The 27,032-nt window shown below is 50.4% G+C and overlaps 1 protein-coding gene across 3 annotated transcripts in view; it reads left to right on the forward strand.

Moving 5' to 3' along the window:
- MYRIP (myosin VIIA and Rab interacting protein) overlaps positions 1–27,032 on the forward strand; it is a 204,581-nt gene that overhangs the window by 164,341 nt on the left and 13,208 nt on the right. For all 3 annotated transcript variants that reach the window (XM_037030385.1, XM_037030387.1, XM_037030386.1), the window contains 2 exons: positions 4,787–5,026; positions 23,429–23,623. In XM_037030385.1, coding sequence (XP_036886280.1) covers positions 4,787–5,026; positions 23,429–23,623 — 435 coding nt within the window. The remainder of the gene's footprint in view (positions 1–4,786; positions 5,027–23,428; positions 23,624–27,032) is intronic.

Below are 27,032 nucleotides of genomic sequence, written 5' to 3' on the forward strand. Positions count from 1 at the left end.
GGGATGTGTGCGCACTCAGGTACTTTTTCAACTTGGGGGCATTTTCCTCTGTCATTGTGACTGTGGCTTCTTCTGGGCCACCTGTCATTTGTATGCTGTTATTGACTCTCCGTCCTCCACGTCTGCATTCGTCTCTTACCATTTTCCCGCTTCTGTCTTTTCCTCGGCCTTCCCCGGTTTGTCCTCCACCTCGCTCCCGTTTTCCCAGGATCAATGGGGCTGCCCCCCTCTTCAGCCGCAGGTTCTAATCCCGCGGCCGTGCTGTCCCTCTCTTCAATCTGTTGTCTCCTCAATCTTCCCATTTCGTCTCATCCCGTGGTCTTTCAGTCTGCGTGCTTATCCCCTGTAACTCACTTTCCCCACTTCACGGACTCTCTGTATTATCCCTTTTTAATGAAAACGCAAAGCTGCTCACAGACTCTGCGTCCTGGTTGTCAGTAAAACTTGCGGGATGTCTTCTAGCTAACTTTTGCTTTGTTGCTCTGCAGTGTTTTCCCGTAGGTGCATGTTACCGTTTTCTGGTAGTCATTTTCGAATAAGGATAATGCTTTCTCCCACCTTTTGTTCACCAGTGTCTAGCACACTCGAGTCGTTTCCCCTCTGCTAGCTGAAGATAGGAGTTGATTCCTACCCTTACTGTCTCACACTGGGAGTCTTTGAACAGATGGCTAAGAACCTANTCCCACAGCCGTGCTGTCCCTCTCTTCAATCTGTTGTCTCCCCAATCTTCCCATTTCGTCTCATCCTGTGGTCTTTCAGTCTGCGTGCTTATCCCCTGTAACTCACTTTCCCCACTTCACGGACTCTCTGTATTGTCCCTTTTTAATGAAAACGCAAAGCTGCTCACAGACTCTGTGTCCTGGTTGTCAGTAAAACTTGCGGGATGTCTTCTAGCTAACTTTTGCTTTGTTGCTCTGCAGTGTTTTCCCGTAGGTGCATGTTACCGTTTTCTGGTAGTCATTTTCGAATAAGGATAATGCTTTCTCCCACCTTTTGTTCACCAGTGTCTAGCACACTCGAGTCGTTTCCCCTCTGCTAGCTGAAGATAGGAGTTGATTCCTACCCTTACTGTCTCACACTGGGAGTCTTTGAACAGATGGCTAAGAACCTAGCTGCACACTCGTAAACTGAATAAGGGAAGGGATAGAAAACAACAAAACTACTGTTTCCTTCTGCGAGGTTTTTATAGTCTCCATCCTAGGGCTTTCCATTTCGCGACCCCACGTCTGAGTATGTAGTTTGGCTCCACGGCTGGTTCCTCCCTTCAAACATTTACATTGTTGGGGAAGTGTGTCTTCCAAGTGGCCATAGAACAGGGCAGTGTTCAGGGGGGTTGGGAGAGGGGCTGATCTCTGGAAGCCTGAGGAGCCTGCCACCACGGCAGCAGGCTCAGATGCTGTGTTTTTGTTTACTTGTTTCACGATGAGCACGTTTCTTACAATCCAGACCAGGGTTTGATGCCGGGAGAATTTTCTCACTACAGCACGTCCTCTGAGTAACGTCATTTTGTTCGATGCTGTTTCATTGTAACCTTGATGAGGATAATAAACAATGCGTTCCCAGCCAGGGCTGTTGTCCGTGTGGTGTCTGCCCCTTCTCCCCATGTCTGTGTGGTTTTCTCTGGGGACTCCATTTCCCCCCCAAATCTCAAAGACGTACAGGGGAGGTGAACTGGCGTGTGTACTTCGTCCCAGCCTGAGTGGGTGTGGGTGTATGGGCCTGTCCAGGCTGGGTCCCACCTCATGCCCTGAGCTGCCCGGACAGGCTCCAGACCCTGGCAACCTTGAACTGGAATAAGTGGGTTAAAAAAAATAATGGTCTTACTTGTTTTCATTAGCCTTTCTGAAATGTCTGTGTCGCTCCAACTTATTTCCACGTTTAACATTAGAATTGTTCCGGGTCTTTCTTTGGGAATGTTTTTTGCGATTGGAAATACGACATAGGGACTTCCCTTCTGTTCGCGTCTGCTAGCCTGTGGCCACAGTGGTTTCATCGCATGTCGTGTCACTTAAAGTCACAGTTTCCAAGAACCTATTGGCAACGTCAGGGAGGCCTTACTGTATCAAAGTTTATGCAAGTCTTTGTGCATCGACCTCGTAACTGTTACGTGGCCAAATATCACCCAGTTAGTGTGGAAGCTCTGGTGGCTTTTGATAGTGACGCTTCCACCACATTCATGGCGTTGCACCTCCAGGGTGTCGGGTCCCCGTGCGCACGATGACAGGTCCTTACGGGACTCTGAGGCCGTCACTCAGCAGTGATGCAACGCTCAATTCAAATGAAATGTGAGGTCTGTCCTTACAGCTTTTAGGATTCCATCCTTTAGGGTTCTGCTCGGGTCTCACCTGTCCCAATTCCGCTTCCCCGACGACACTCCCTCCAACCAACCAGGGGGCCCCCCCGTGAGACCCTCCCTGTGTGTGTGTTGAACCCCAGTGCAGCACAACACCCAGCTGGGTGTCCGTCCCTCCCTCAGACCGTGACCTCCACCAGAGCAGGGACATCGGCCCTCTCGCTTTCAAGCTTCAGTGCCCATCCCAGGGCCCAGCACATAGTAGGCACCCAGTGCATGTTTGCCGGGTATGGACTGAATCGCCATGGACTAATTCTTCAAAAGTTCTTATATGATAGAAAAATGGGCGAACGCCAAAGTGGAGCAAAGCAATGTTAAGATGAATCGACGGCTGGGCGTGTAAGTCCGTCGAGTGAGGTGATGAGAGAGGGTCACCAGGTGCGGGTTTGCGGCCCGTTGCTGCCTTTCCGGCTGATCTAGTGCATAACGCAACAGGAGCAACCAAATTCTTCGCTGGGAAAAGCTCAATTCCTTGGGCTGATGCTTAGCGCCGGCAGTCAGCTCCAGGCCCACGTTCTCCCAACCCCCGAGCTTCTCACGCTCTCCACTTCTAGGCCGTTTTCCTCTGACTGTGCCAAGCAGGCTCCCCTGTCCTGGGTCTGGTTGGTCCTGCTACGTCCTCACTGAGAATGCCTGGCCTCATGTCTCTATATGGAAATTGTTCTCCCCTTTCAAGGACCTGCGAGTAGACCTTGTTCACCCATCAGTCCAGTGATTGTTTTCCATTTGGACAACCTGTGTCCTTCTAATCGCCTTTCTGGCATCAGCTGCCCTTCGCATTCGCTCCATTATAAACTGTGTCCAGCCAATGTGATGCACCAATACCATTAAGAACGAAAGAATGCTGCACATTTTTTAGAAACACAGGATGGTCCAGATTCTGGTTGCAAAACGTGTGGGATAAAGCCCTCTCTGTGGAATGACTTACTAAATGAAAACACCGCACTCCTGTCCCCATTCTTACACCGTGTACTCACTGATTCTCGAGTTGAAGATAATTCGCCTCAGACACGATCATCGGAAGACTCTCGGTCTGGGGTGTTGGGTCCACAATCAACTTGGACACTGTTGTCGAAGTCTAGATGGCTGTGCCCCACTTCAAATTCATCTGAGTCACCAAATAATCACAAAGGGTTGTTCTCTGTCAGTTTCTTCTCTCTGCCATTGAGAAATTTTGAATTCTCAACTGTACTCGATGAGCCGAAAAGCAAACTCAAAATGGTGATGATTGATTTCACTACTGAGTCATCCTTCTGGGCAATTCTATTCTTCTGTAAGATTGTCTGAGTCTCTTTGAGCGTAATTGAGAATAACTGATGAGTAATAATGAAAGATATTTCCCAAGATGGTGCAATAGCAAAATATTTCAAAAGTTAGGAAAAATAAGATCACAAAGATCCCATCGTGCACCTTAGATTTTTAAAAGGGCCCAACGTACCCATAGAGTAAATGCAAAATAGAATGAGTTATATTTTATTTAAAATATAAGTCAATTTTCTCTTTATTCCCTGGAGGCCCTTCATGAAATACTAAAAGCCATGAAATATCAAGCCTTATAAAGAGTTTGAACAACTCGAAGAGGAAACTCAAAAAACTAAAATTGGGTCTAAGAGACCCTGATAGTGCGCTGAGGGTTATGTTAACATTCCATAGACATCCATCCAAGTCAAGGTCAAGGATAAAGTGATGGGCAGAGCCTCCGTGTCCTCCTGGAGTTCCCCAGGCCTGGCCAGGGGTTTACTCACTGAAGGAGCTAAGGAGGTACTCACCAAGTGGGTAGCAGGAGCCATCAAGGTGATCACTACGCTATGTAATTATCACGGGACGATCATACAGGATTCCTTCCTTCCTTGCTCCATCTCAAAATCTTGGCCCTAGAGTCCTGTTCTTCCCTCTCTCTCTCTTTCAGCTGGGTAACTGCTATAGTTTGAATCTCAACTCAAACATCCCTTCCATAAGGAAGACTTCCCTGCCCCCAACACTAGCAAGTGCCCCTGGGTGGGCTATCAGAGCACCCCTCCTGCCCACCCCCCCATCGTCTCTGCAGTCACCATGGTGACAGTTAGTAGAGGAGGCATCACTGTGGCTGCTTCACTAAGAGCAAGCCAGGGTGTTCAGCCTGGCCTCATCAGCACCAGCACAGCGCCGCCCAGGCTGGGAGCCCAGGAAGCGTTTGGTGAATGAAAAGCACTGATGACTTCCCAGGTGTTTCTGGGTATACGTGCTCATCTGCCTGACCCCTTCCACAGAGGGCCAAGATGGGTGTGTGTGAGAAAAGAGAAGTAAAAAGTGAACGCCCATCTGTAGAGGACACAGAGCAGGTCACAGGTCTGTTCCCTTCTGCATCGATCCTTCGCTGGGTGTTACTGGGGACAACAAGTCATGCGCCTGTAGCAGAGGTGTCCTCAGCTCATGATTCCCATTTTCATTCAGGTGTCAGGTGATTTATCAGAGAGCGACCTCGACGCTGAGGCTCAGCACCCCGAGACCGGTGCAGACACCTCGGAGGACAGAGTGAGGAACAAGTTGTTCGAGTTGGCAGTGAAAATGAGCGAGAAGGAGACCTCGTCGGGGGAGGATCAGGAGTCGGAGTCCAAGACGGAGTCTGAGAACCAGAAGGAAAGTCTGTCCTCTGAAGACAACAGCCAGAGCGTCCAGGAAGAGCTGATGAAGGTAAGGGCTGTGGACCTGCCTGCAGACAGTGCGGTTCCTGCAGCTGGGGTTTGGGGAAAGATTCTGCATTTTCACAGAGATGGGGGGGGCCCACAGAGCTCTCTCTAAAATGGTCTCCCCCATACACTTCGGGGAGCCTGCAGGAGCCCTTCTGGTTAGACCTGAGTGACTCAGTCAGGAAATCAGCATTGCGTTTCATGGAAGCCTTCCAACACTTCTCATCTCCTGCTGACTGTCCTTCATTAACACGGCCCTTTGGTCTCCAGTCTGTAACTTCATGCCCACAGCCTCCCTCATGGGCAAGGAACAGGGTCCCTCACCCTCCCTTGAGGCATTTTGCCTATAGATTGGGAGCATTGAGCTGTCCCTCTTTTGGTCAACAACGAAGCCTCGGGCCGTGGTCTGTGTGTGCACGTGGCCTCCTGGATCATTTATCTCCGCGGTTTTCGAATCGGGCTTTGTTTGTCTTGGCCTCAGAATCCTTATGTGGAGTCCCAGAGTAGTAGACAGATTAAAAACACTGCTACTCCCAGGGGCCCCAAAGCCCCAGACGCTGAGCCTCAGCCCCACCCTCTTCCCATTTTCCCCGCCCCACTCCCCAGCCCCTGAGTTCAAAGTGCCTTAGTTGGAAAACCACAGAAGAGAGGCTCAGCTGCTTGAAGAAAGGGATCCTGGCCTCCCCGCCTCCAGCCTGTGCCCGGGTTCCCTCGACAGCTTCTCCAAACACGCCTGTGCCGCCCTTGGCCACTGTCGTGGGGGGATACCCCTGATGCCTCCGGTGGAGGGGGAGAAGCTGACACTAGTCAACTGTCTCATCTGTGCCTCATGCATTGCTCGAACTGCTGAGTTCATTTAATAAAACGTCTTTGGTGTAGATACAGCTTCTTTTGCAAATGAGGCAACTGAGGTTAACAGGAAGGAACTTAGCCCAGGCTCACAGCTCGTGGGTGTCAGAGCTGGGGCTGCCCCACAAAGCCATGTGGTCCAAAACCATCAGCTCCTTCCTTTACGACAAGCTGTCTCTTCTGTAACCCAGATAAGCTCTTGTCTGGAAATATCTAGATTTCTTTGTACTTGCGATCCGTTTGCTCTTGTTTTGAGATGATGCCATGTAAGCCAGCAAGTGACTGGTAACCCACATGCATGCATGAATAAGCCCCTTCATCTGCTTAACAGCCAAGTTGGGGTGCTAGGGAATAGCCAGGACGGCCTCAGAATGACCACAGGTGGTCAAGAGCAGGCCCGGAGGGAAGTGGGGACCATCCTCCATGGTTGAGCCCCTGTCCTTCAGGATCTCAGACTCTGCCTTCCACTTATCCCCACCCCGCCCCACCCCACAGAGCCATCAAGCTGGCAGGGCCCTCTGCCTGTGGGTGGTACACGCATCTCTCCCTGGGTGTGTCTGTGGCTTGGAGAGCAGAGCTCAGCCTTCGCGGGCAGCTTCTCTCTGGGGTGTGGGCTCCAACCCACTGCTTCCTCTCTGGTCATGAGCTCTGACCCTCTCTGTGACTTTAAGTGATGCCCATTTACAGTCTCATTTGTCTGCTGGAGACAAGGGCCACACGGTCACTGAGGAATATCCGTTATTTCTTACAATGGCTCTGCATCCTACCGCCTTGGTATTCCCAAGGCTCCAGAGCGCACGCCTCGCCAGTGGCAGGACAGCCCCCCGAGTCGGGCGCTGCCAGCCCTCATCTGCCTCTAGCCCCACCCTCTGAAGGCACAGCCACCGATCTTCGCTGTGTTCTCCTGGGCAGAATGAGAACAGAGAATGGAGGAGCCACAGGGGGAAGGTCCTGGCCACTTACTCAAGCCCCCCTTTCCCCGCAGGTTGCCTTGCAGAGTAAGAAATTAGGAGAGTTGCTCTTATTCAAAATCCCCAAAGGCTCGGTTTCTCAAAGTTTAAATTTTCCCCCCAGCCTATTATGAATCAATGAATTAAATATGAGCCAGGTACCGTGTTGCTGGATGTGAGAATCCATGGAGCAAACAGAAAAGATAATTAATATATTTTTCTCCACCAGGCATGGGCTACTCTGCTGAAAGGAAAACAGGAATTCAGGCTTTCCTGAGTATTATTTAGAAGCCAAAGAGTATAGACATAGGCCTCAGGATTAGGCTGAGTTTGAAACACAACCATGCAATTTACAAGCTTAGTCTGTGGACTTGGGTCAAGGTCTTAGGTCACTGCCCTAGAACTTGCCAGTCCCCCCTCGCCCGCTGTGTGTACACTACCTCTGAACCCTTCTCCCTGCCCCTCTGTGCTCTTCTTGGCCTCTCCAGTCGTTTCCCCACTGGGCAGCTAGAGCTGCCCTTGCTCTCCCAAGTCCTTGAACTTGCTCCCAGCATCTCCACACACCCACGTCCACCTTGTTTTTTAATTGATCCCTAGGACCCAGGCCAAGTCTTCACTGTTGGTTGGGTCAGAAATGTCCCTTCTGGTTTCTAAGAGTAATGGGTGAAATAGGATTTTGTTTCCTGGCCTGAGAATCACTTGCGATGCTGTTTACAGGACAGATGATGGCCTCTGAGTCAGGCTTTTGGAACAGGAGTGTCTGTTGAAGGCTCGAATTAGCAAATGCTTACATTATGACCACACTTGTGCCTCCAGTGTCCTGAAGGCATTTTTATTTAAGGTGTCCTTGTTTACTAATTATTATCACAAGTAGCTGAGTCATTGTGCTTTATTTTTCACAAGGGAGTCACACACAGGCCAGCTGTCATCGCTCATGTTTATAGTTTCATGGGTTAATTCTCACCCAAGTACTGAGACTTCACTAAACTAAGAGACGTCTGCGGGCCTCTTCTCACGGCTGCTCCCCGTCTCTGGACCCCGGGTCTCGGGGAAACGCAGTCCCGGTTGGCAGTCAGGGAGACAGGTGTGTCAACTGTTGTCCGAGCAAACCCTGAGCCTTGGGTTTCTGAAGTTTCCTGTGCTTGTGAACAACCATTTGTTCACAGCACAGGGTCACCATAAACTCAATTTGTCTCAATTTGACAATTTGTCCATGTGTGTCCCACCCTTGTAAAGTAACTCGCCATCCACAGGCGGTGTCACTGTCCTCCATCCAGGTAGCCCTGTGTTTCAGAAGTGTGTCTGCACCTTCAGCCGGTGCTGAAGTGAACGTGGTGTCAGGTACTCACTTGTGTCGTAGGAACTCCACTGATGCCGTAGCCCGAATGCCTGTGGCAGAACCAACACCTCTTTCCTCACTCTCTGTGTGACTGTGGTCGCCCAGGACAAAGACAAGCGCTAGCTGTCCGCCTACAGCTGCGGCTCTTAGGCACAGCGCTGGGACAGGTCGGGGGCACATTTGCTGTGGTCGTTGGCCTCCCTCATTCCCACAGCTGTGTCCTGTGTGCAGAGAGGCGGGGGAGGGCCTGCCGGTCTGGGAAGACGGAGTTCCAGGTTCTGTCCTGGATCACTGCAGCTTCAGCAGACTATCTGCCTCTCTAGGCCAAAGATGGACTGAGAACCAGAGAAAGGCTGGCCAGAACTCCAATGCAGAGCTTCCATCATGCCTCCGTAAACTGCAGGTGCTAACTGAAGGGTCAGGAGAAACTGATGTTGCATCGCCCACAGCAGTAGCATGGGGTATTGGACAGGTGGGGTTTGAAGAAAGACAGAGTCGCTCTAGACAGTTGTAAGGAGAAGGGTCTAGAAAACAAGGCTCCCAGGTGAGAGCTCTGACCCCGCTAAAGCCCAAAAGTAAGACCCCCCTAAGGAGAGGGGATGGTGGGAGGTAAGAGAAGAGAGAAAACAAAAAAGAAACTGTATGTCTGAAGGTCTGCAGAATGTGTAGGCCTGTGCTCTTGAAAAACAGTCTGGGTGGAGAGAATAGAAAAATGAAAGAGAGGAAGGAAAGGAAGGAAAGGAAAGGAAGGGAAAGGAAGGAAGGAAGGAAGGAAGGAAGGACTCAACTACAAACACATGTACCAAAGTCCCAAATAAAATACTAGCAACCTAAATTTTGCAATATTAAGAGAATCACAAGCCCTGGCTGGTGTAGCTCAGTGGATTGAGCACGGGCCTGCAAACCAAAAGATCCCGGTTCGATTCCCAGGGGCACATGCCTGGGTTGCAGGCCAGTTCCCAGCAGGGGGCACAAGAGAGGCAACCCTACATTGATATTTCTCTCCCTCTCTCCTTCCCTTCTCCTCTAAAGATAAATAAATAAAATCTTTTTTTAAAAAAAGAATCCCAAGCTGTAAGTAGTATACTTATTCTCAAGATGCAAATATAAAGTTAATAGCAGGAAACTTCATTTAGTATGTACTATTTTTTAAAAGCAGGTCACAATCTCAAAGAATGCCAAAATGGTCCTTGGAAAAATTTAATACATATTATACTGTAAAAATTCTCAAGGAAACAGATAATTCTGATTAAGAATATCCATCTCAAAGCAATACAGTAAAACCCTAAAGAGTTTTTCCTGGATGAGACCTCATTGTAAACATCAAAAAACGTCTTGAACATCACAATATTTTACTGTTGATGAAATAAATACGTGACAAAGAGTTGTGAATGTAAATGCTTTTACATAAATATGTACTTTGTTAATTAAAATAGCGTGTGCATATGCTTGAAAAAATAAGACCTATGTGTAGCTTTAAGATTTTTTTAATTATAGGTGAGTAATTTGGTATTGCTAATTGTTTTTTAAGTACCGTTTCCAAAGAAGGAGCAAATCTGTCTCTGGAAGTGTTATACAACCTGAACAGACCATGGAGGAAGTTGGCAAAGCAGTTAAAGAATTATTCCTCAGAAAGAGGCTAGATTCAGAGTCTCTGCCAGTAAAATCCATCAAGTGTTCATGGTACTAATCACTCCCATACTATTTAAATTGTTCTTTAGCATTAAAAAATTATGAAAGCATTCAAGTTTATTTTATTTCTTTAAAACCTTGGTCTGAATTGGATCCAAAATTCATCACCAAAAATTTACATACTAATTCACTGGTTAATAAACATTCAGATATTCTCAATGTGCTAGCAAATTGTTCCCAACTATATAATAAAATAATAATTTACAATGGCCAGGTAGGATTTAGCCTAGGAATGTAATCATGTCACTTTTTAGAAAATTCATATTTTCCATTATATTTGCAAGTAAAAGGGGAAAATCATGGTTATGTTGTTAAGTTCCTAAATTGGTATTGGACATAAAGTAGGAAATTCATAAATGTCAAGTGCAGAATTAATTTCAAACAACAGCTGATAAAGTTAAGCCACCATTTCTGATAAAAACAAACAAAAAAACAAACAAACAAAGATTAAAAACCCAGCAACAGCAGCTGTGAGCCTTTTGAGGGCTGCAGACCTCTTTAGGTTTTCAATGAAAGCTGTAACCCCTCTCTCCATGAAAGTGTAAAGAATGACAACGATTTTTATGTGGACACTCCCTGGAGGACTCTTGCTCACCCATGCATCAGATCATGGGTGTACAGACCCCAGCCATGACTCTGGACCCTGAAGTGGCCTGTGAACCAACTCCAGCCCCTCTTGGCCATGGCCCGGGAGCCCCCGGAGAACACTGAGTAACACAATGACCCATGGACAAGGGAGCCTTGGTGGAAGTCCAGGAGTCTGGCGGAGAAGTTCCAGCACACCCCTGATGGTGGAAAAATGGGGAGTCATCAACTTGGGAAGACCACAGGAGAGAGGAAGAAAAGAATAAGAGAAAAACAAAACAGCCAGAAAAACAATGAAAAGATGGCATTATAAAGTCCTATCCATCAATAATCACTCTAAATATAAATGGATTAAATTCTCCAATCAAAAGATATAGAGTAGCTGAATAGATTCAAAGAGAAGAAGAAGAAGCCCTGACTGGTGTGGCTCAGTTGGTTGGGTACCATCCTGCAAAGCGAAGGGTCACCAGTTCGATTCCTGGTCAGGGCACATGCCTCGGTTGCAGGTTCGATCACTGGTTGGGGCACATGTGGAAGGCAGTCAATGGATGTTTTTCTCTTGCATCAGTGTTCATCTTCCTCTCTTCCTCCCTCCCTTCCTTTCTCTCTAAAAAATATAAGTGAAGAAGGAAAAATTTTACAAAAGAAGAAGACCCAGCTGTGTGTCTACAAGAGATCTGTTTCAGCTTTAAGGACACACAGAGACCCAAAGCGAAGGGACGGAAACAGATACGCCGTGCAAGTGAAAATTAAAAGAGAGCATGGGTAGCTGTACTTGCGTCAGATGAAACAGACTTTAACTCAAAAGCTGACCAAAACAGTGATTATATACGGATAAAGGGGTCATTCGTCAAGAGGCTATAACGATCACACACATACACCGAACAACAGAGCACCTAAATATTTGCAGCGAACGCTAGCAGGTCTCAAGGGAGAAATGGAGAGTAGGAGACTTTCAGTAGCTCATCCAGACGAGCAGGCACTAAGGAAGCGCTGCGCTTAAACTGGGTGGCAGACGGCCCTCACGGACACACACAGGACACTGCAGGCGACTGCAGCAGGATGCATTGACACCCGCTTCTGCAACACACACAACACATTCTCCAAGATGGGTCATATGCTAGGTCACGGTATTCCGTGACCTTAACACACTGAAGAAGACGGACATCATGCCTAGTGTCTTTTCCTACCGCTACGGTATGGAACTGGAAGTTAGTAACAAGAGGAAAACTGGAATTTTCACACATCTATGGGAGTTAAAGAGCTCACTCCTGAACAACCAGCTTGGTGACTCAAAGCCATCACTGTGGGCACAGCCTTTGGTCCAACACTCATATGTCCATTCATTTGTCCTAAGGGGTAAGCCATGGGCAAGCAGCCAGGAGTATCACAATCAGTTCATTACGCATTGTATTCGTACTATAGGAAAAGGCCAAAACAACCTAACTGCCAACAACAGGGACCCTTGAGGAAGTGGAGGGGGTGGGTTCCAGAAAACAGGTGGGACCTAGTCATTGGAACAGCAAAGACAGACTGGTCCAGGTACCCGTAAGTGGGTGGAGGTGACGTCAGGGGGTCGAGGAGGTTTTCTTTTGTGTTCTATGCTCTTCCCTCCTCTCTCTGGCTCTCTGACTGGAAGGCAGGTTTGTCTTCAGAACGTACAGGGATGATGGGATCGGGGTTTCAGGACAGGGGAGAGGGTTTGAATAGCTATCACACAGAATGGGAGAGAGAATAACGTGGAGGAATCTGAAGGGTCCCCAGGCAACAATAAGGACCTGGGGAGAATCAGAGCTCACACACGTGTACCTGAGATACGCTGAGATACAGCGTCCATCAGAGAATTCTGCAGCCTTGCAAATAAGGGCAAAATAAAATTCAGTCTATTCGAAGAAAAGGTCTGTTAGTAGCAGGTCTGCTCATAAATCCACATAATTGCACAGCACAGCCGAAGTGGTTCTGAGATTTACGCTGGACCCCACGCGGGACTTTCTAGTTTAGCCATTAATGTGCCATCGACTGAATATGCAGAGGAATCTCAAACCAGATTGGGGGGGTGGGGCGGAAGGGCAAAGTAGAAACTCATTCCGTCCATAACAGCAGCAAAGAATATGAAATTAAACTTAACGCGAGAACTGGCGATCTCCAAGAAATCCAGCAGTTTGCTAGTGGCAAAGATAGTGGAAAGATGAATTCTTCCGAAATTAAGGGAGGGGTTTGATGGAATTCAAATCAAAATCCAAACCAGATATATTTTAATTTTCCAAAAGGATTTTTTAAATCCTCTGATAGAATAAAATCAAGAATAACTTAGAAATGTTCAGAAAAAATAAAAGAGTGAAGAAGACCCATCTATTAAGATAGTACATTTCATTTTAAAGGTGTAATAATTAGATTTGTGAATATTGATGATAGATGCAATGAAACGGTCCAGAGTACAGTCCAGGACATACAAAAATCGGACTCACTATTTATCTTATGATTTCTACCCACTGCTCACCTCTGGTTGTGACCAGATCACTTCCTAACAGATGCTGTTGGGACAAATGTTCCTTCAGGGAGGGGAGGACAGTGAGTGGGTAAGTCCTTAATTTTCACTCCAGCGAAGGAACCGGTGGATCTTGCTGGTTTTCGGGCCCAGTGACACGTACAGGACAGTGAAGAAGGACATGTCCCACTTCCCTCGGGAGTTTGAGTCCCTGTCCATTCAGCATCCGGGCAACAAATAACTGTTGGACCAAGAGCTGCAATGCGGCCAGAATAAGAGAGGGAAGCTCCCTGCTCGCTCGCTCTCAGAACGCACCGTCTGTCCAAGGAGACAGCAGATGGGTGTGTACACACGTCCAGGGGAAGATGTCAGGTGGTGACAAGCGCTAAGAAGAAGGCTAAGCAGGACAGTGATGGAGGCGAGTTGGAAGGAGGCTGAGTCCCGGATGGTCTGGCCCTTTCTGACCAAGTGTCCTGCAGACTGAGGCCTGAAGGACAAGAAAGAAAAAGTCGGGTAAAAATCTGAAGGCCGAGTTCATCGGACAGAGGAGCACATGCAAGGCCTTACCGTGAAAATGACCTTGACAGCTTCAGGGAACAGGCTGGAGATCCAGGAGGCTGCAGCAGGGTGGCCGAGGGGAGCGCGGTGGGGCGGTGACAGGGGCCAGGGAGGCAGGGCCACGTGGGCCAGGCGGGCCAGGCGAAGAATAAAGCACCTGGAGAGGTTTCAGCAGAGGAGTGACGAGGGGGACCTCACGAGTCCCCCGGGCTGCCACATGCCACCTCCTTTCCTAGTCAATGGGGAAGGTGGTTTCATGTCTCGTCAGACTTCAGAGCTGAGTGTGGGCCCTGGTTTCCAGTAGGAATCAGGGACCGTTTTTCCGCCCCCTGAGGAATAGCCAATATACAAAAGCAAAAAAATGCGGAGGACCAGGACACCTCCTCAGACTAGAAGGGAAGTCTGCCTGCTCTACGCCTGTGGGGAAGGTTCGGTCAAAGGTCACAGCCCCCAGCATGCTCCTCCTCTCTCACCCTCCCCAGGTCCTTGGTGGCCTTGGGCAGGGGACCCACGTGAAACAACAGGGACTCCACCCAGGGAGAGCAGGAAAACGACCTCCGGAAAACACACAGACCAGTGGGTCTAATTCAGGGACTGAACTGCAAACAGCACACCTTTAAAAATCCATTTCTATAATCATTTTTCAAAATCTCATTTCTTTCATAAATGGCCTGCCCATCAAAACCTAAGTGTGTTAAGAAACCACTCCTATAGGTTCCTTGTCTAAGCCGGGTGGTGCTTGGTTTCAGGTTATTACGTATGCTAATTTATTAGGTTTGTGCTCCAGTTTCTTTCCACGGTTCTGTGCCGCGCTCCTGCGTCAAGCCGCTCTTCGGGGACGTGAGTCTGTCGGTGGAGAACGTGTTTTGACGGGTTGTGGAGGCACCGCCGGGCGCCTTATGTTTCCTGAGCACCGAGACATGTTTCCGCCGAATTTCTCTAGCAGATTTCTGTCAGCTATTTAGGAGGACATATGGGGTTTCTTTTCTTACCTTTGAAAAGGAAAAAAATACACGACATGAGGGCCTTTGGACAAATTTCCTTGCTTGCTCTGTGAGTTGGAAAGAAGCTTTCCCTGACGCCCAGACCGCACCTGCAACCTGGGACCGAAAAGTCGTGGGCAGCTGCCTGGGGACTCTGGGTCCCACCGAGCGCGGGTGCTCTTAGAGACCCCATTCTTCCTCACTCCGGTTGTGCTTGCGGCCCCAGCCCAGGCGGCCTCGGTGAGGCTGGGAACACCGGCTAGTCACTCCAGCTGTCTTGTGTGGCTTGGCTGTTGGTGTGTCATATCAGTGGCCTCATTCTGACCGATGTCTGAGCCACCTGAGGGCTCCCCGCATTAGGCCTTTCTCTCGCTGATCTGTTGTTCTCTGATCTGATGATTCTATTCAATTCTATTCCATCACCACTTTCCACAGTCCACTGGGTCCCGGCAATTATGCACATGTCAGGGTGTGATATGACCAGTGGGAAGGAGCGTGGACTTTGGAGACCAAACCCTCTGGGCTCAGACCCCAGCTGTGTGTCTTCTTCGGTGAGCCACGGCTTCTTCCTCCCTTAAAGAGGGGGTTACACCCTGAACCTGGTCCGGTTGGTGTGAGGGCTAGGTGAAATTCCGTACTGCCTAGAGTCACACTCAGTGCAGGACAGAGCCACAGGAGCTCTGAGCTGGCTTCCTTCTCTCCCTGCTCATCCCCCGGAAAAGCTCTCAGGAGCAGCGTTCTGCAGGGGAGAAGCTGTGGCCCCTTTGTCTTGTAGGCGACCTGAACTGCTACAAGGCTTTTCCACCCTGCCTGGAATTCCTCCAGGAAAGCCAGCCTTTTGTGTTGTTCATGTTTTTATTTATTTACTTACTTATTTTTTACTTTGACTTTAGAAGGAGGGGAAAGGAAGGAGAAAGAGAGGGATTGAAATACCAGTGGGGTGCCTTCTGCAGGTACCCTAACTGGGGACCGAACCTACAACCCAGACATGACCAGGAATTGAACATGCGACCTTTTGGTTTGTGGGACAGTGCCCAGCCATCTGAGCCACACTGGCTGGGCCTCAACATATTAAAGATCTTTCTGTTACTAGAAATGTCCACCCCTCCCTACCAGCCTTCTCAAGGTCATTCATTTAGCTCCAGGCTGAAATGAAGACTGGGGGGACCCACCTTTTCTCATTTTTACTACAGCCAGCTGTGAAGGTTGTGTCCCACCCCCCCAAACCCACTCAGGAAACTTGACATAAAAAAATAATGGGTTCAGCCCTGGCTGGTGTGGCTGAGTGGATTGAGTGCCAACCTGCAAACCAAAAGGTTGCCAGTTTGATTCCCAGTCGGGGTTTCGGGCCAGGTCTCCAATGGGTGCATGTGAGAGGCAACCACATACTGATGTTTCTCTCACTCTTTCTCCCTCCTTTCCCCTCTCTCTAAAAATAAATAAATAAAACCTTTTTTAAAATAATGGATTCAAGAGAGAGTCTGAACAAATCACTTGAGGCTACCCTATTTTGACATTTGGTAAACAGTCTCTTGGGTTGTGAGAAAGGAACTTTGAAGTATTATGTTTTTCCTTATTTCAGAAGCCTCACGAACATCTTTCTTTCTCTCCTGGTGTTTAAGTCTCCTTGAACGGGGTCAGTGTCTTCCAAGACACCCAGCTGGGGAGCCCAGCAGCCAGCACCTGCCACTGCCCCCACTTCCCCCTCCCTCCCCCCGCATCCTCAGTCCATCCTGGAACTGGTGGCCTCTCATCCTTTCCTTCCCACTGCAGCCGCCCCACCTGGGACCCCTGGGTCCTCTGATTCAAGTTGCAGGAATGGCTTTCTGTGCTTTTCTCTTCCTCTGATTCTCCCAGCCCTGACCTTGACCCTGACCCTGACCCTGACCCTGACCCTCCTGTGACAGGCAGAACAGCTAGGGAGAGCAGCAAAGAACCTGAGCTTTGGGATCAGGCAGACCTGGGTGCAAATCCCAGCTCCTCAGGGCAAGCCCCATCACCTCTCCAGGTTTCCGTTCCCCACCCGGAGGACAGAGTGAGCGTATTACCTGTATCCCAGGGCAGGTAGGAGGGCTAAATGCGGGGAGGTAAACTAAGCGGGTATCCCAGAGCCCAGCACACACTCAACGTTCAGTAAATGGCAGCTGTTAATAACAAGGCTGGCGAGGACCTGCAGTGGCACCTAATGGCCGGTGGGACAAAACTCAGAGTCCTGACCTTGACATTCAGGACGCTGTAATGGCCGGCCCCTCTCTGCCTCCCTTTTCCCATTTGTCATCCTCTGCACACCCTGGCTGCTGTGCATTCCCCGTGCAGGCCCCGCCGTCACACTGCCCAGGCCTGCATCCTCGTATTCTTCAGTCACACGTACCCTTCTGCGATGTCTCTGTTTCTCAGCACCTTTCCCACGCTTCCAGTCTAAGCCCAGGCCACAGGCCAGCAAGGTTGCTTGTTCCCTTCGCAGGTCCACAGCCTGTTGCACAGGGCAGGACCTGTCTTCTGCCCCCGCTGGTGGGCTTCCTGTCCCTGTCCCCTCCTGCTCTCTAAGGACGGGGACCGTGGTTCGTTCACTTCTGTGTCCCCTTCCGGTCCTAGTGCAGTGCCTGGCAGAGACTAGACGCTTCCCGAAGACTTGCATTCGTGACGACGGTAGTAGATGATGTGTGAGGGCTGTGTGTGTTCCGCTTCCCAGCCAGGCAACGGCAAGCTCTGTTGTTATTGCAAGTTCGCACACACGGTTCAGTCTGCCCCCGGTGAACGGGAAATGGAGGGTCCTGCGTGTGCGTGTGTGTGTGTGTGTGTGTGTGTGACTTTCTCAGTGTCAGTGTCAGGTAGCTTACTGTCCTGTCTTTGTGAAGACCATTCTGTACCCTGATGTTAGGTTCTCCTTTTGTGAAACTGAAATCCCTTCTTGGGGAAGGTGTGGTGGAGGCAACTGAGATTGGAGCACAGGGGCCCTTTGCTCTTTAAAATGTTCTTACTTGGCAGGAGGAAAAAACTGGGAAACAGAGAGCAGCGTGTTTAACTTTTTTGCTAAAGAACGGTAAAACGCGTTCTGCGAACCCCCAAGCAGTTGGGACGTGGAGCTGTTTCAAGAGCACAGTGGATGGTGAAAGGGGTCTGGGCCACCAGGCCATCCCCAGTAGGGGCCCCACCTCGAGTCAGTGCAGGGGCGGAGTCTGGGAGGACGTGACAGCTCTGGACCTTACGCAGACACGTGACACAGGCTGTCTAGTTTGGTCTCTTCAAACTCTCCCTGAGCTACATGATGTTATCTCCCTTTCACAGCTGAGGCTCAGAGGGGTTAAGTTATTTTCCCAGAGTCACACAGACAGTGTGACCTGAATTTCCCAAGGCTCGTGGTCTGCTCGTTTGTGTGCCAACGAGGAGGTCACACGAGCCTCAGTCCCTGGTAGGAAACCACAAGACCAGACACCCAGCCCCCTCCGTCGTTTCCTCCATTGTCTGGGGAGGTCTAGGGGAAGGTCGTCTCACGTGGTCATGAACAGCGTTCCCACAGGGCCCTGCTCAGGGCCCTCACTGACGTCCAGGGGGGACATCAGTAGCCCTGAGGGACAAGGCCCATGAGGCCACTGCTGCCCAGGCCCTAAGAGCTGGGCCCCAAACTGACACCTTCTCACAGAGGGGCCCCAGATTGACAAGACTGGGAATTTATGCCTTTTCTGGATCCCAGAACGTGTGTTTCCTTGCCCCTCCCCCACTATTAAAAACATTTCAAATCATACTTTACAACCATTTGGGTATCATGATTAATAAATTAGTATTATGTATTAAAACTTGCTCCTGGACCTGAGAGTTCACTGTTTTCTTCCAAATTTAAGATAAATTAAAGCATTTTTATGAGCCCCAAGGAAATGGTGGGCCCAAGGCTTCATACCTGCCCAGGCCCCCCACGGTCAGGAGGCCCTTCGCCAGGCCCCACCGAAGCAGCAGCTCCCTCACACTGGCCCTCCCCGGAGCTCACGGACGGGCCCAGCGGCCTCACGGGATAGCCCGGGCTTCTGTGTCTCACAAGACAACCTGGAGCTTGTGTCCCTTCAGCTCTGCCGATGCAGCCTCTTTGCCCTTGTTGTAGGTGTGAGAACAGTCCCGCGGGTGGAGCTAGGGACGTCCTTCTGCCCCGGATGCCTCCTCCCCACACTGCGTGGGATTGTATCATACCAACACTAATGGCAAGTGGTATACACAGATGTCCCGGTCTCTGTCGAAGCCCCAGTTCATCACTCACAGCCAGGCACCCGCCCTGTTTCGGTACAGCTGAGACAGAAAGATGCCCATGCGTGCATTTGCCCGGGTACGGCTGGGGCTGGAAGGAGCCCTCTGCCATTTCGGAGTGCTCCCTTCCTGTTCCCCACCGCCCCGGGCCCCACGCGGGCCCCTGCTGCCCACGTGGTCACGAGCCTGAGCCATCCGGTGAGGAGCACTCCCGCTGAGCCCAGCTCGAAGTGAGTTTGCGTTTCTTGGCCCAACACGAAGCTTTGGGATGGACGAACGGCAGCCGCCAAGGATTGCTAACAAGCAGGTCTGTCTGGAGTGTAGGATGAAACTATTTTCTTCTTCTTTTAATTAAATTTATTTTTTCAAACACAGTCTCCAGCCAGTATTTCGTGGTAGTCTTAGGGGTGCAGCCCAGCAGTTAGACAGTCATTTACTTGACAAAGTGATACCTGGTATTTCCGGTACTCACCTGGCAACCTTACATAGCTACTGCAATATTACGGACAAGATAGGCACAGGATGTAAAGCACAGTGTAGGGAAGCTATCTTCTTTAGAATTCTGCAGACTCAGAGCCTCCCCCCCCACCCCGCCTCCCCACAACACCTTGTGTTCTGCATGTCTTTGGAAAACAGTCTCTATGGCTGTATAAATGGAGGGAGAATTTGTTTCTCTCAACTTGTGTGCCACGACACAGAGAAGTCTGCTCTGCCCCGCAGTCCTAGAAAGAAACAAACAGTGCAGCTTGGATTTGTGACTTGGGTCCTGACCTTCTCTTCGTTCTTGGCTCCACTGAAATGGCCACTGTGGCAGGTCCCCAGTGGCAGGGTGGAACCTAGCCTTCTGAGAGTTCTGCCTTGGTCCTGTTGTTGGCTGTAGCCGGACGGGAGGCGTGAGTTTCTGTTAAGGTAGACGCTTGTCCACTGCCTCGCTGATAAGTGACAGAGGACACCCCTCCTTAGGCCGAGAGGAGACCCTGGAGTGTTTCTTATCACCTCCTGTACCCCAAGTGGTGGACTGTTGATTCCAGCCTGTGGCTGTGACATTGATGTTGAGGACTGGAGGTTCCACATGGGGCTGTGACATGGACGGAGGCCTGCAGGTGGACAGTCAGGTTCTCAGGAGTGGCTGTCGGTGGTGGGGAGACGGAGGAGTGTGGGCGTGTCCCAGCAAATCCCACCCTGCCCCCAGCAGGAAGTCACACTGGTTCCTCGGCGTTTTGAAATGGAACCGCACATCCATCTGGCACTTAATAAAATTGGTTGTTTAATTTGTATGTCTTTGATCACTAGAAGGTTGAGTTTGGTTTCTCAGGGGGTCATGCCATTTCAGTGCGTTGTCTGTGGGGCCCTGGGCTGCAAATGTCGTTGGTCAACCTTCCCGGCTGCAGTGGCCCCTGCTCCGTCAGCTGATATTCTCCACTGTCACTTCTCCCTTGTTCGATACCGTGGAACTGTCACATTTGATTCCTCCTACAATGACTATCTGGAGCAGTGTCAGCTACTGGGATAGAAAGCTCACTCCAGCTCCCAGAACGTGCCAGCATGTGCTGTTCAGCTCGCGTCTGCAGGGCCGTGAGCAATAAAGCAGAAAGCACCCTTAGCTTCTCATTTCTCCCCCACACGGGGCTCCCTGCCAGCACGCCGAATCCACACCACATTTTAGCTGAACAAAACCCAGTGCTACACGTAGCCCTAGTCAGCATGACTGTGGGAGCTCAGCTTCCTACTTTTAAATCTGGGCTGGGCGGGGAACAGGACGTTTACATAACAGGCCATGCTTGCCCCGTCACAGACCTTCTCATCTCTGGTGTTGGGCCAGGGGGTCCTCGAGGGAGCAGGGAGGTGCCCTGCCCCTGCCTTGCAGCGAAGGAAGTCCCTGAGGTGTTTACTTCCGGTCCCACCAGCAGGTCTGAGCAGACCGCCCACTCCTGTGCGGCAGAGAGAAACACATGTCTCCCTGCGAGTGCTGGTGGATTCCTGCGTGTGCTTCCAGTAGAGAGCGAGACTGGAGCACCGCCAAACAGAGAGAGCCTGTCCAGTCCCCACAGAATTTTTTTCCAGACCACAGACCCCCCGGTGAAGCTGTGGTGTCCATGCAGACCCGCTATGCAGGACGGCTCACTGGACTCCATGGCAGATGCAGATGCCTTTACAGGCTAGGAAAGTGTCACCTCATCAGGAGGCGAGGGTGGGGCTAAAGACATGTCATTGGGGCAGGGACTTTATCCAGTGTCCGCTGCTTATCCCAGCACCTAGAACAGAGTCTGCATGCCATGGGCCCCCAGTAAAGGGCGTAGGATGAATGGGAGGTCCTGGAGACAACTGGGATGAGCCTATCCCAGGTGGCGTCCTCATCAGAAGAACATGCCTCTGGGCAATAGTTGGCTTCCGCTTACACTTCCTGTGAATGAATAAACAAGGCTATTTTGGGGTGGAATGGGACAAGGACTCCCAAGCAACACTGATGTCTAACTTACTGCTTTGACAGCAGATGTTCAGCTAGACCCCGGGTGCAGATCACTCTTTCGATTTAAGCACCTCTTCAGTCCGTTCCGTTAATAACCCGGGCTTGTCGATGATCCTGGACTAATTGGAGATTTGTATAAATGTTCATACTTTTCCTTCCATCCTGCCATGGTCAGGCTTTTTTTTCTCCTGAATCTCTTAGTCCTGTGTCTTTGTTTTCAAAAGATGTACAAGGGCACCTCTTCTACCAAATAAGAGGCAAACTTCCTAAATTCAGGCTTTATTCATTCAGAGAAGGGTAACGAGTCTTCTTTCAGACCTACAGCGCTGCCTTTTCTAAAACGGACTTAAGCAAACAGTGGCGACTGCTTCATGCCAAAGTCATTTGGAGCCTAATTCCCCCCTCACATCTGCCACATGAAGATCCGGGGTCCTGCAGGTTACCCCTAAGGTGACACGTTGGCCCTGGCTGCTCCTTTGGACACTGCTGTTATTCGTATGGATCTAGGTCACCTTCCCTTCACCCCCTTCTCCTGCCTCCCCAGACCCATTTGGGGTGGGGGGTGGTTGTAGCAAAGTCCCTTGAAACTTGTCTGTTGATTGAGTCAGTCAAGCAGTTACTGGGGCATCGACGGGCTGGGGAGAGTCCCACTGAGCACGTGTGCCCTAACCCTAGGACAGCTTGTCAGGTGTGAGACCATGTGCTTCTGCATGGAAGCCCAGGGCCAGCTTCTAAACTGTGGATTTGGCCACTAATGTGTCACATCAACACTCTGATTCCTGGGGAAAGGGGAGGGCTATCGAAAACACCCTGTAGGGAGGCAAAACCTGCAGCAGAATCTACTGGAAGGAACACCTCTGCAAAACCAAGCCACAGCCATCATTAATGTTTTGTCCAGGATAAAGGAGGTAGGTACCTTACAAAGTACCAAAGGCATTAAAATTCCAGGTTTTCTTGAAACGTTTTACTGGTTAAAAAAAAAAAATGCCATTGGGCAATATTTGACTTCCAATCTGTAAACTCTGTGGTGGGGATAAAACTTGATTACAGCTGGAAATCATTACTGCCCAACAATATTGAATCCCACCTCATTGCTTGATGCTGTCCACTCAGATGAACTCAAAGATGCAGATCATTCTTTGTAGTTGAAAGACTTCTGCCCTATTAATGACCTTGGCCCAGGTCAGGACCAACTGTAGTTTTGAGCCACGACTGAAAATAAAAGCTTGAAGTGACTTTGTTAGGAATATATTCAGCCATAAATAACCGAAAATCTGGCCAGTAGTAGCTTCAGCAGATAGGGGATTGTTTTCCTCGTATAAGAGGATGTTCAGCGGCAGGTGACTGATGGTGGTTCAGTTGCTCTAGTGCTACCTGGGCTCCAGTCTTTCTGATCCACGCTACCCAGCGTTTTGATATTCATTTCCACCTTTGCCGTAACTGCACACCTGTGATCAAGGTAGAAAGAAGTAGGGAAGGGGAGCGTCAGCTGCATCTGTTCACCTGTTAGGAAAACAAAAACTTTTCTAGAAACCCTCTCCTTAGCCTTTCCCTGCAGGCTCATTGGTCAGAACTATGTCACATGACTGCCCTTAGCTGCAAGGGAAGCTGGGAAATGGAGGACCTTTTTTCAGTTCAGCCTCTGTGTTGGAGGAGAGCGAGGGAGAATGGGCCAGAAATAGATGTGTGTGAGCTAACACTCAGGGATGACTGCACAGAAACTGCTTTCCAATACTCTCATTGTGCAGATGACCAAACTGAGTTCCCAAAATGCAGTGTAATTTGGCCAAGGTCCTGTGACTAAAGTTAGAGCGAATTCTAGAGCTGGAGTCTCCTAACTCCAAGTCCAGAAAGCCACCCACTGGACCACACCGTGGTTGTAATTTGACAGAGTCTGTGACAGAAGCTCTGTTGGGGAAGTAGAATATCCTCCAGAAAATGAGGTGAGGGACATAAACTCTCAGCAGTGGGCAGAGGACACAGTGGCTGCCACTTGAGCTTTCTTTCCTCCTTCCCTAAGAATCTGAGATAACTCAGTGTGAGTCCCAGAAGCTGGGCCAAGTCAGTCTGGGCCTCCTCCCAGTTCCCCCCACTGCACAGACTGTTTAGCATTTTGTTCCTCTGGTGCTGATGTTGCTGTGTGTCCTAACGGAAGCCATCTGTCTCCTGATGAGCGCCATGACCATGCAGAATTTCCATGTCCTTGTTAATGTGCTGTTCTTGTCTTCTGTCCCCTTCTGTTGTTGGACCAAACAGAAGTATTCTGCTGTTTCTCTCTGCAACATCTCCACAGAAGTCCTGAAAGTCATCAACGCCACGGAGGAGTTGATAGCAGAGTCAACAGGGCCGTGGGAGTCCCCACCTGTCCCTCCTGACAGAGAGAAGGGGACATTTCCTCTTGGAACAGACCAAGTGAGGCTGGACGAGCAGCTGACTTCCCTGGAAGAAAACGTAAGATGGAGTGGATGGGCTTTGTCTAGAGCAGGCCTGTGCGAAGCAGCAGCTCGTGCCATTATAACTGGTCACAAAGAGTGCAGGGACCCCTACACAACAGCAGCATCGCCAGCACCAGAGCAAACGGGTTCTCAGGAAGGCTCTTGGGCTGGGTCCCGAAGCAGACCTTGAGACGAGGATTTGCAGACGCGTTATTTAGTAGCGAAGTGCTCCCTATTAACGGGGTAGGTTAGTAAGGGAGTGGGGAAAGAAGGCGGGAGGGAGAAGCCAAACAGAGGCGCGATCACAGACGAAGAGGAGCCTCAACCTGCCCCTGCAGGGACCGCTGGGGTGGAAGCCGCATCTCAGGGTTATCCTGGTCTGAGGAAGAGGAGCTGGCCCTTCCTCTAGCCAGCAGGCTCCTCTGTCCCTCTGCATGCAGGCAGGGTGACAGTGGTATCCACAGGTAGCCTGCAGTGTGGATTTGAGCTGGTGGGGACAGGAGGGCACTGAAGCGCGAGGGGCATGGGTGGGACTCTGTGGAGACCAGCCAAGGGATGCGTGGGGGTCCAGGTAGAGCGCTGCCCACACGAGGTGGGTGGCCTCAGAACCTAGGTGACTTCAGCTGGTCTGTGCTGCTTCATGGGTAAGTCAGCTGGCAATAGAGTTTTCTATCCTTCCGACTTGTGAGGACAGAGAGAACGCAATACATTCTTATATATAAATATCCACGATCATTGCTGAGAATTTCACTCAAGGTCCAGTGAGAATTTTCCAACGATGCTGACCAGGGGTGACACAGAGATCTGGACATTAGCCACTCAGGCCATAGTCACCATCGCCAGCTGGCACAGTCCTGTCCACAAAACCAGTGTCGCCTCAAGTCAGCCGATCCCATCTCTGTAGACGCAGCAGAATGAGCCCTGGTGTGGCGGTGCTCTGATGAAAGCTATTCTCAGAAATCAGGACTGTTATTAGAGGGAATCTTTGCTAAAAGTTGAAACAACAAATCAAAGTAAGTCAAAGTTTTCCAAAAAAGCCGATGTTTATTCCACGTTAGACACTGAAGACTCTGTCCCTTTGGAGTCCCATAAAACCTAAGCCTATGTCTGCTGAACGAAGTACTCACCTCTCTCTGCTGTCCTTTCTGGTCACCCGTCTGTCTCTCCTTAGGTCGGCAGCATGTGCATCCCGGGTCAGATAATTCCGTGCTGTAAGGGGCCGCCCCGGTAGGGTGTTTAGCAGCATCTCTGCCCGTTAGATGCCGGGAGCAGCAACCCCCTAGTTGTGACAATCAAGTCTCCAGACATTGTCAAATGTTGCAGGGGGCAATGTGGGGAGGCAGGGGCCCTGTCATCCCAGGTTGGGAGCCAGATTTATAAATTCCTACAGAGCGGAGCCAGCTGGCTCTATCTGTAGCCCGAGCCCTAGGCCACAGCCTGACACGCAGGAGATGCCCCAAGAGTGATGACCTCAGATGAACGAGGCCCTTTTTTTCTTTCTTTTAGAGATTCATGTGAGAAACACTGATTGGTTGCCTCTCACACACCCCCAACTGGGGACCTGGCCCACAAGCAGGACATGGGCCCTGACTGGGAATTGAACCAGCGACCTTTTGGCTTGCAGGCTGGTGCTCAATCCACTGCGTCACAGCCACCAGGGCTGAATGAAATCGTTTTTTAAAGAAAGGATTTACTTCAACTGTGCCGGGTCTCTGTCCCTTCACTGTGCCTATAATCCAGTTCTTTCAGTGCTTGTGGTCCTAAAATGGCCTTAATCCTGGACACACTGAATTGAGAAGCTTAAAATCAAGATATGGTTCACCATGACAGGGATGCAGGGGTTTTTTTGTTGTTTTTTTTTTTTTGTTTTTTAAGCACGGTGCCAAGAAAACTTACAACGCGTGAAATGATTGGGATTTAAATGATAACAACCAGTCCCCACGGCACTGTTAAAGTAAAGGCAGCGCAGCTTTCTCCTCCCCCCAGGAGCGTGACAAATGTCCTTGTTGGAGTTGTCATTTGTTAAGATCTTTTTATTGCACATTATGCTGCTTTTCTTGGGTTTGTTAGCACTTCCCATTTGAAGCACACCCACTTGCCCACTGATTCGGGGTGTCGCTCATCCTAGCAGAGCCGCACGCTGACAGGCCAGCGTTTGTCCTTCACTGTCCAGCACCTCAGAGCCTCGCCTCCTGTCCCCAGACAGTTAGCTTCGTCCGTGCTTCCCTTCCCCACTCCAGCTTCAGGTGCCCCCTCGGAAGAAACCTTTTCTGTGTTCCTTTGAATTTTATGGGCTTTCTTGCTTGCTTTCTTTCTTTCAGCCAGGGAAGGGCTGACTCGTTGCTTTATCTCTTTAGACACCAGATCACAGAGCCAGGGCAGGATGCCTCGCTCCTCGGTTCCCAGATGGAATCCGTGTGAGCGGCAGGAGGAGGGCAGGGCCGGCTCTTACACTGGCCTCCGGGCGCAGCCGATTTCATTAAGCCGTGCCTTTTGTCTTCCCCCCTGAAGAGCACGCCTCATCCCTGCGCTGCCTTTCTCCTTTGTGCCGGGAACCCAGGGGCGGCCGGAAATAGAAATAGCAACACTTTTTCTCACCTTCTGAACGTTGGCTACCGCAGACCAGGACTCTGAGATGAAAGAGAACATTGGCTTGGGAATGTTTCGCCTTTAAAAATACTTCTGACGGCTTCAGAGCAGCGTGAGCCAAAAATGTCACATTCATATGTCAACTCTATGTTCATAAACTGCCTCGTTAATCCACTTAATTAGAGGAAGGCCTGGGGAGTTCAGAATTCCCTTCGTCTCCCCGCTTCGGCACGTCTCGCCCGCTGCTGCGCCAGCACTCCGAAATGAGCTCTTTCTCCCCCAAAGGCAGGAGGAACCTCGGGCCAAGGCCAGCCTCCCCTGCACACACAATGGGGCCTTGGTTTCTTGGACTGAATGCCCAGGTCTCCGGGGGCGCTTGCTGAGAGTGGGGAGCACAGGAGTCTGTTGTCCCTGTTGGGGGCTGGCTGCGAGAGGAGAGGTTCAGGAAAGGGTGACTAACTGAGGTGTGGGCACGGTTACGGGACGCTGTGGCATCCAGAGGGTAGCAGGAGGAGAACCGGGTCACCGGCCCAAAGCAGGGCAGCCCAGGGAAAACTGCATTCTTGAAGAGCACCCCTCTTCCAGGGGACGCCATGGCCAGGGAGCCTGGGCCAGGAGAGCCTGGGGGAGAGACTCCAACTTCTTCTCCTGACTTTGATCTCTTGCTGGTGTCTCCCATTGGCCAAACCCATCCCAGCCAGCAGGGGAGCCTTGGTGATGAGGTTCATAGAGGTCAGCTGCACATGGAACAGGGCAGGGTGGAGAAGGATGGAAAATGGACCGAGGGGTCAGTAGAGGGCCACTAGTGAGTGCCGGGGACCTGGTCGGCTCCCTCT

This window comes from Sturnira hondurensis, unplaced genomic scaffold (assembly GCF_014824575.4).
Source record: "Sturnira hondurensis isolate 20B ecotype Veracruz unplaced genomic scaffold, ASM1482457v3 Scaffold0020787, whole genome shotgun sequence".
NCBI lineage: Eukaryota > Metazoa > Chordata > Mammalia > Chiroptera > Phyllostomidae > Sturnira > Sturnira hondurensis.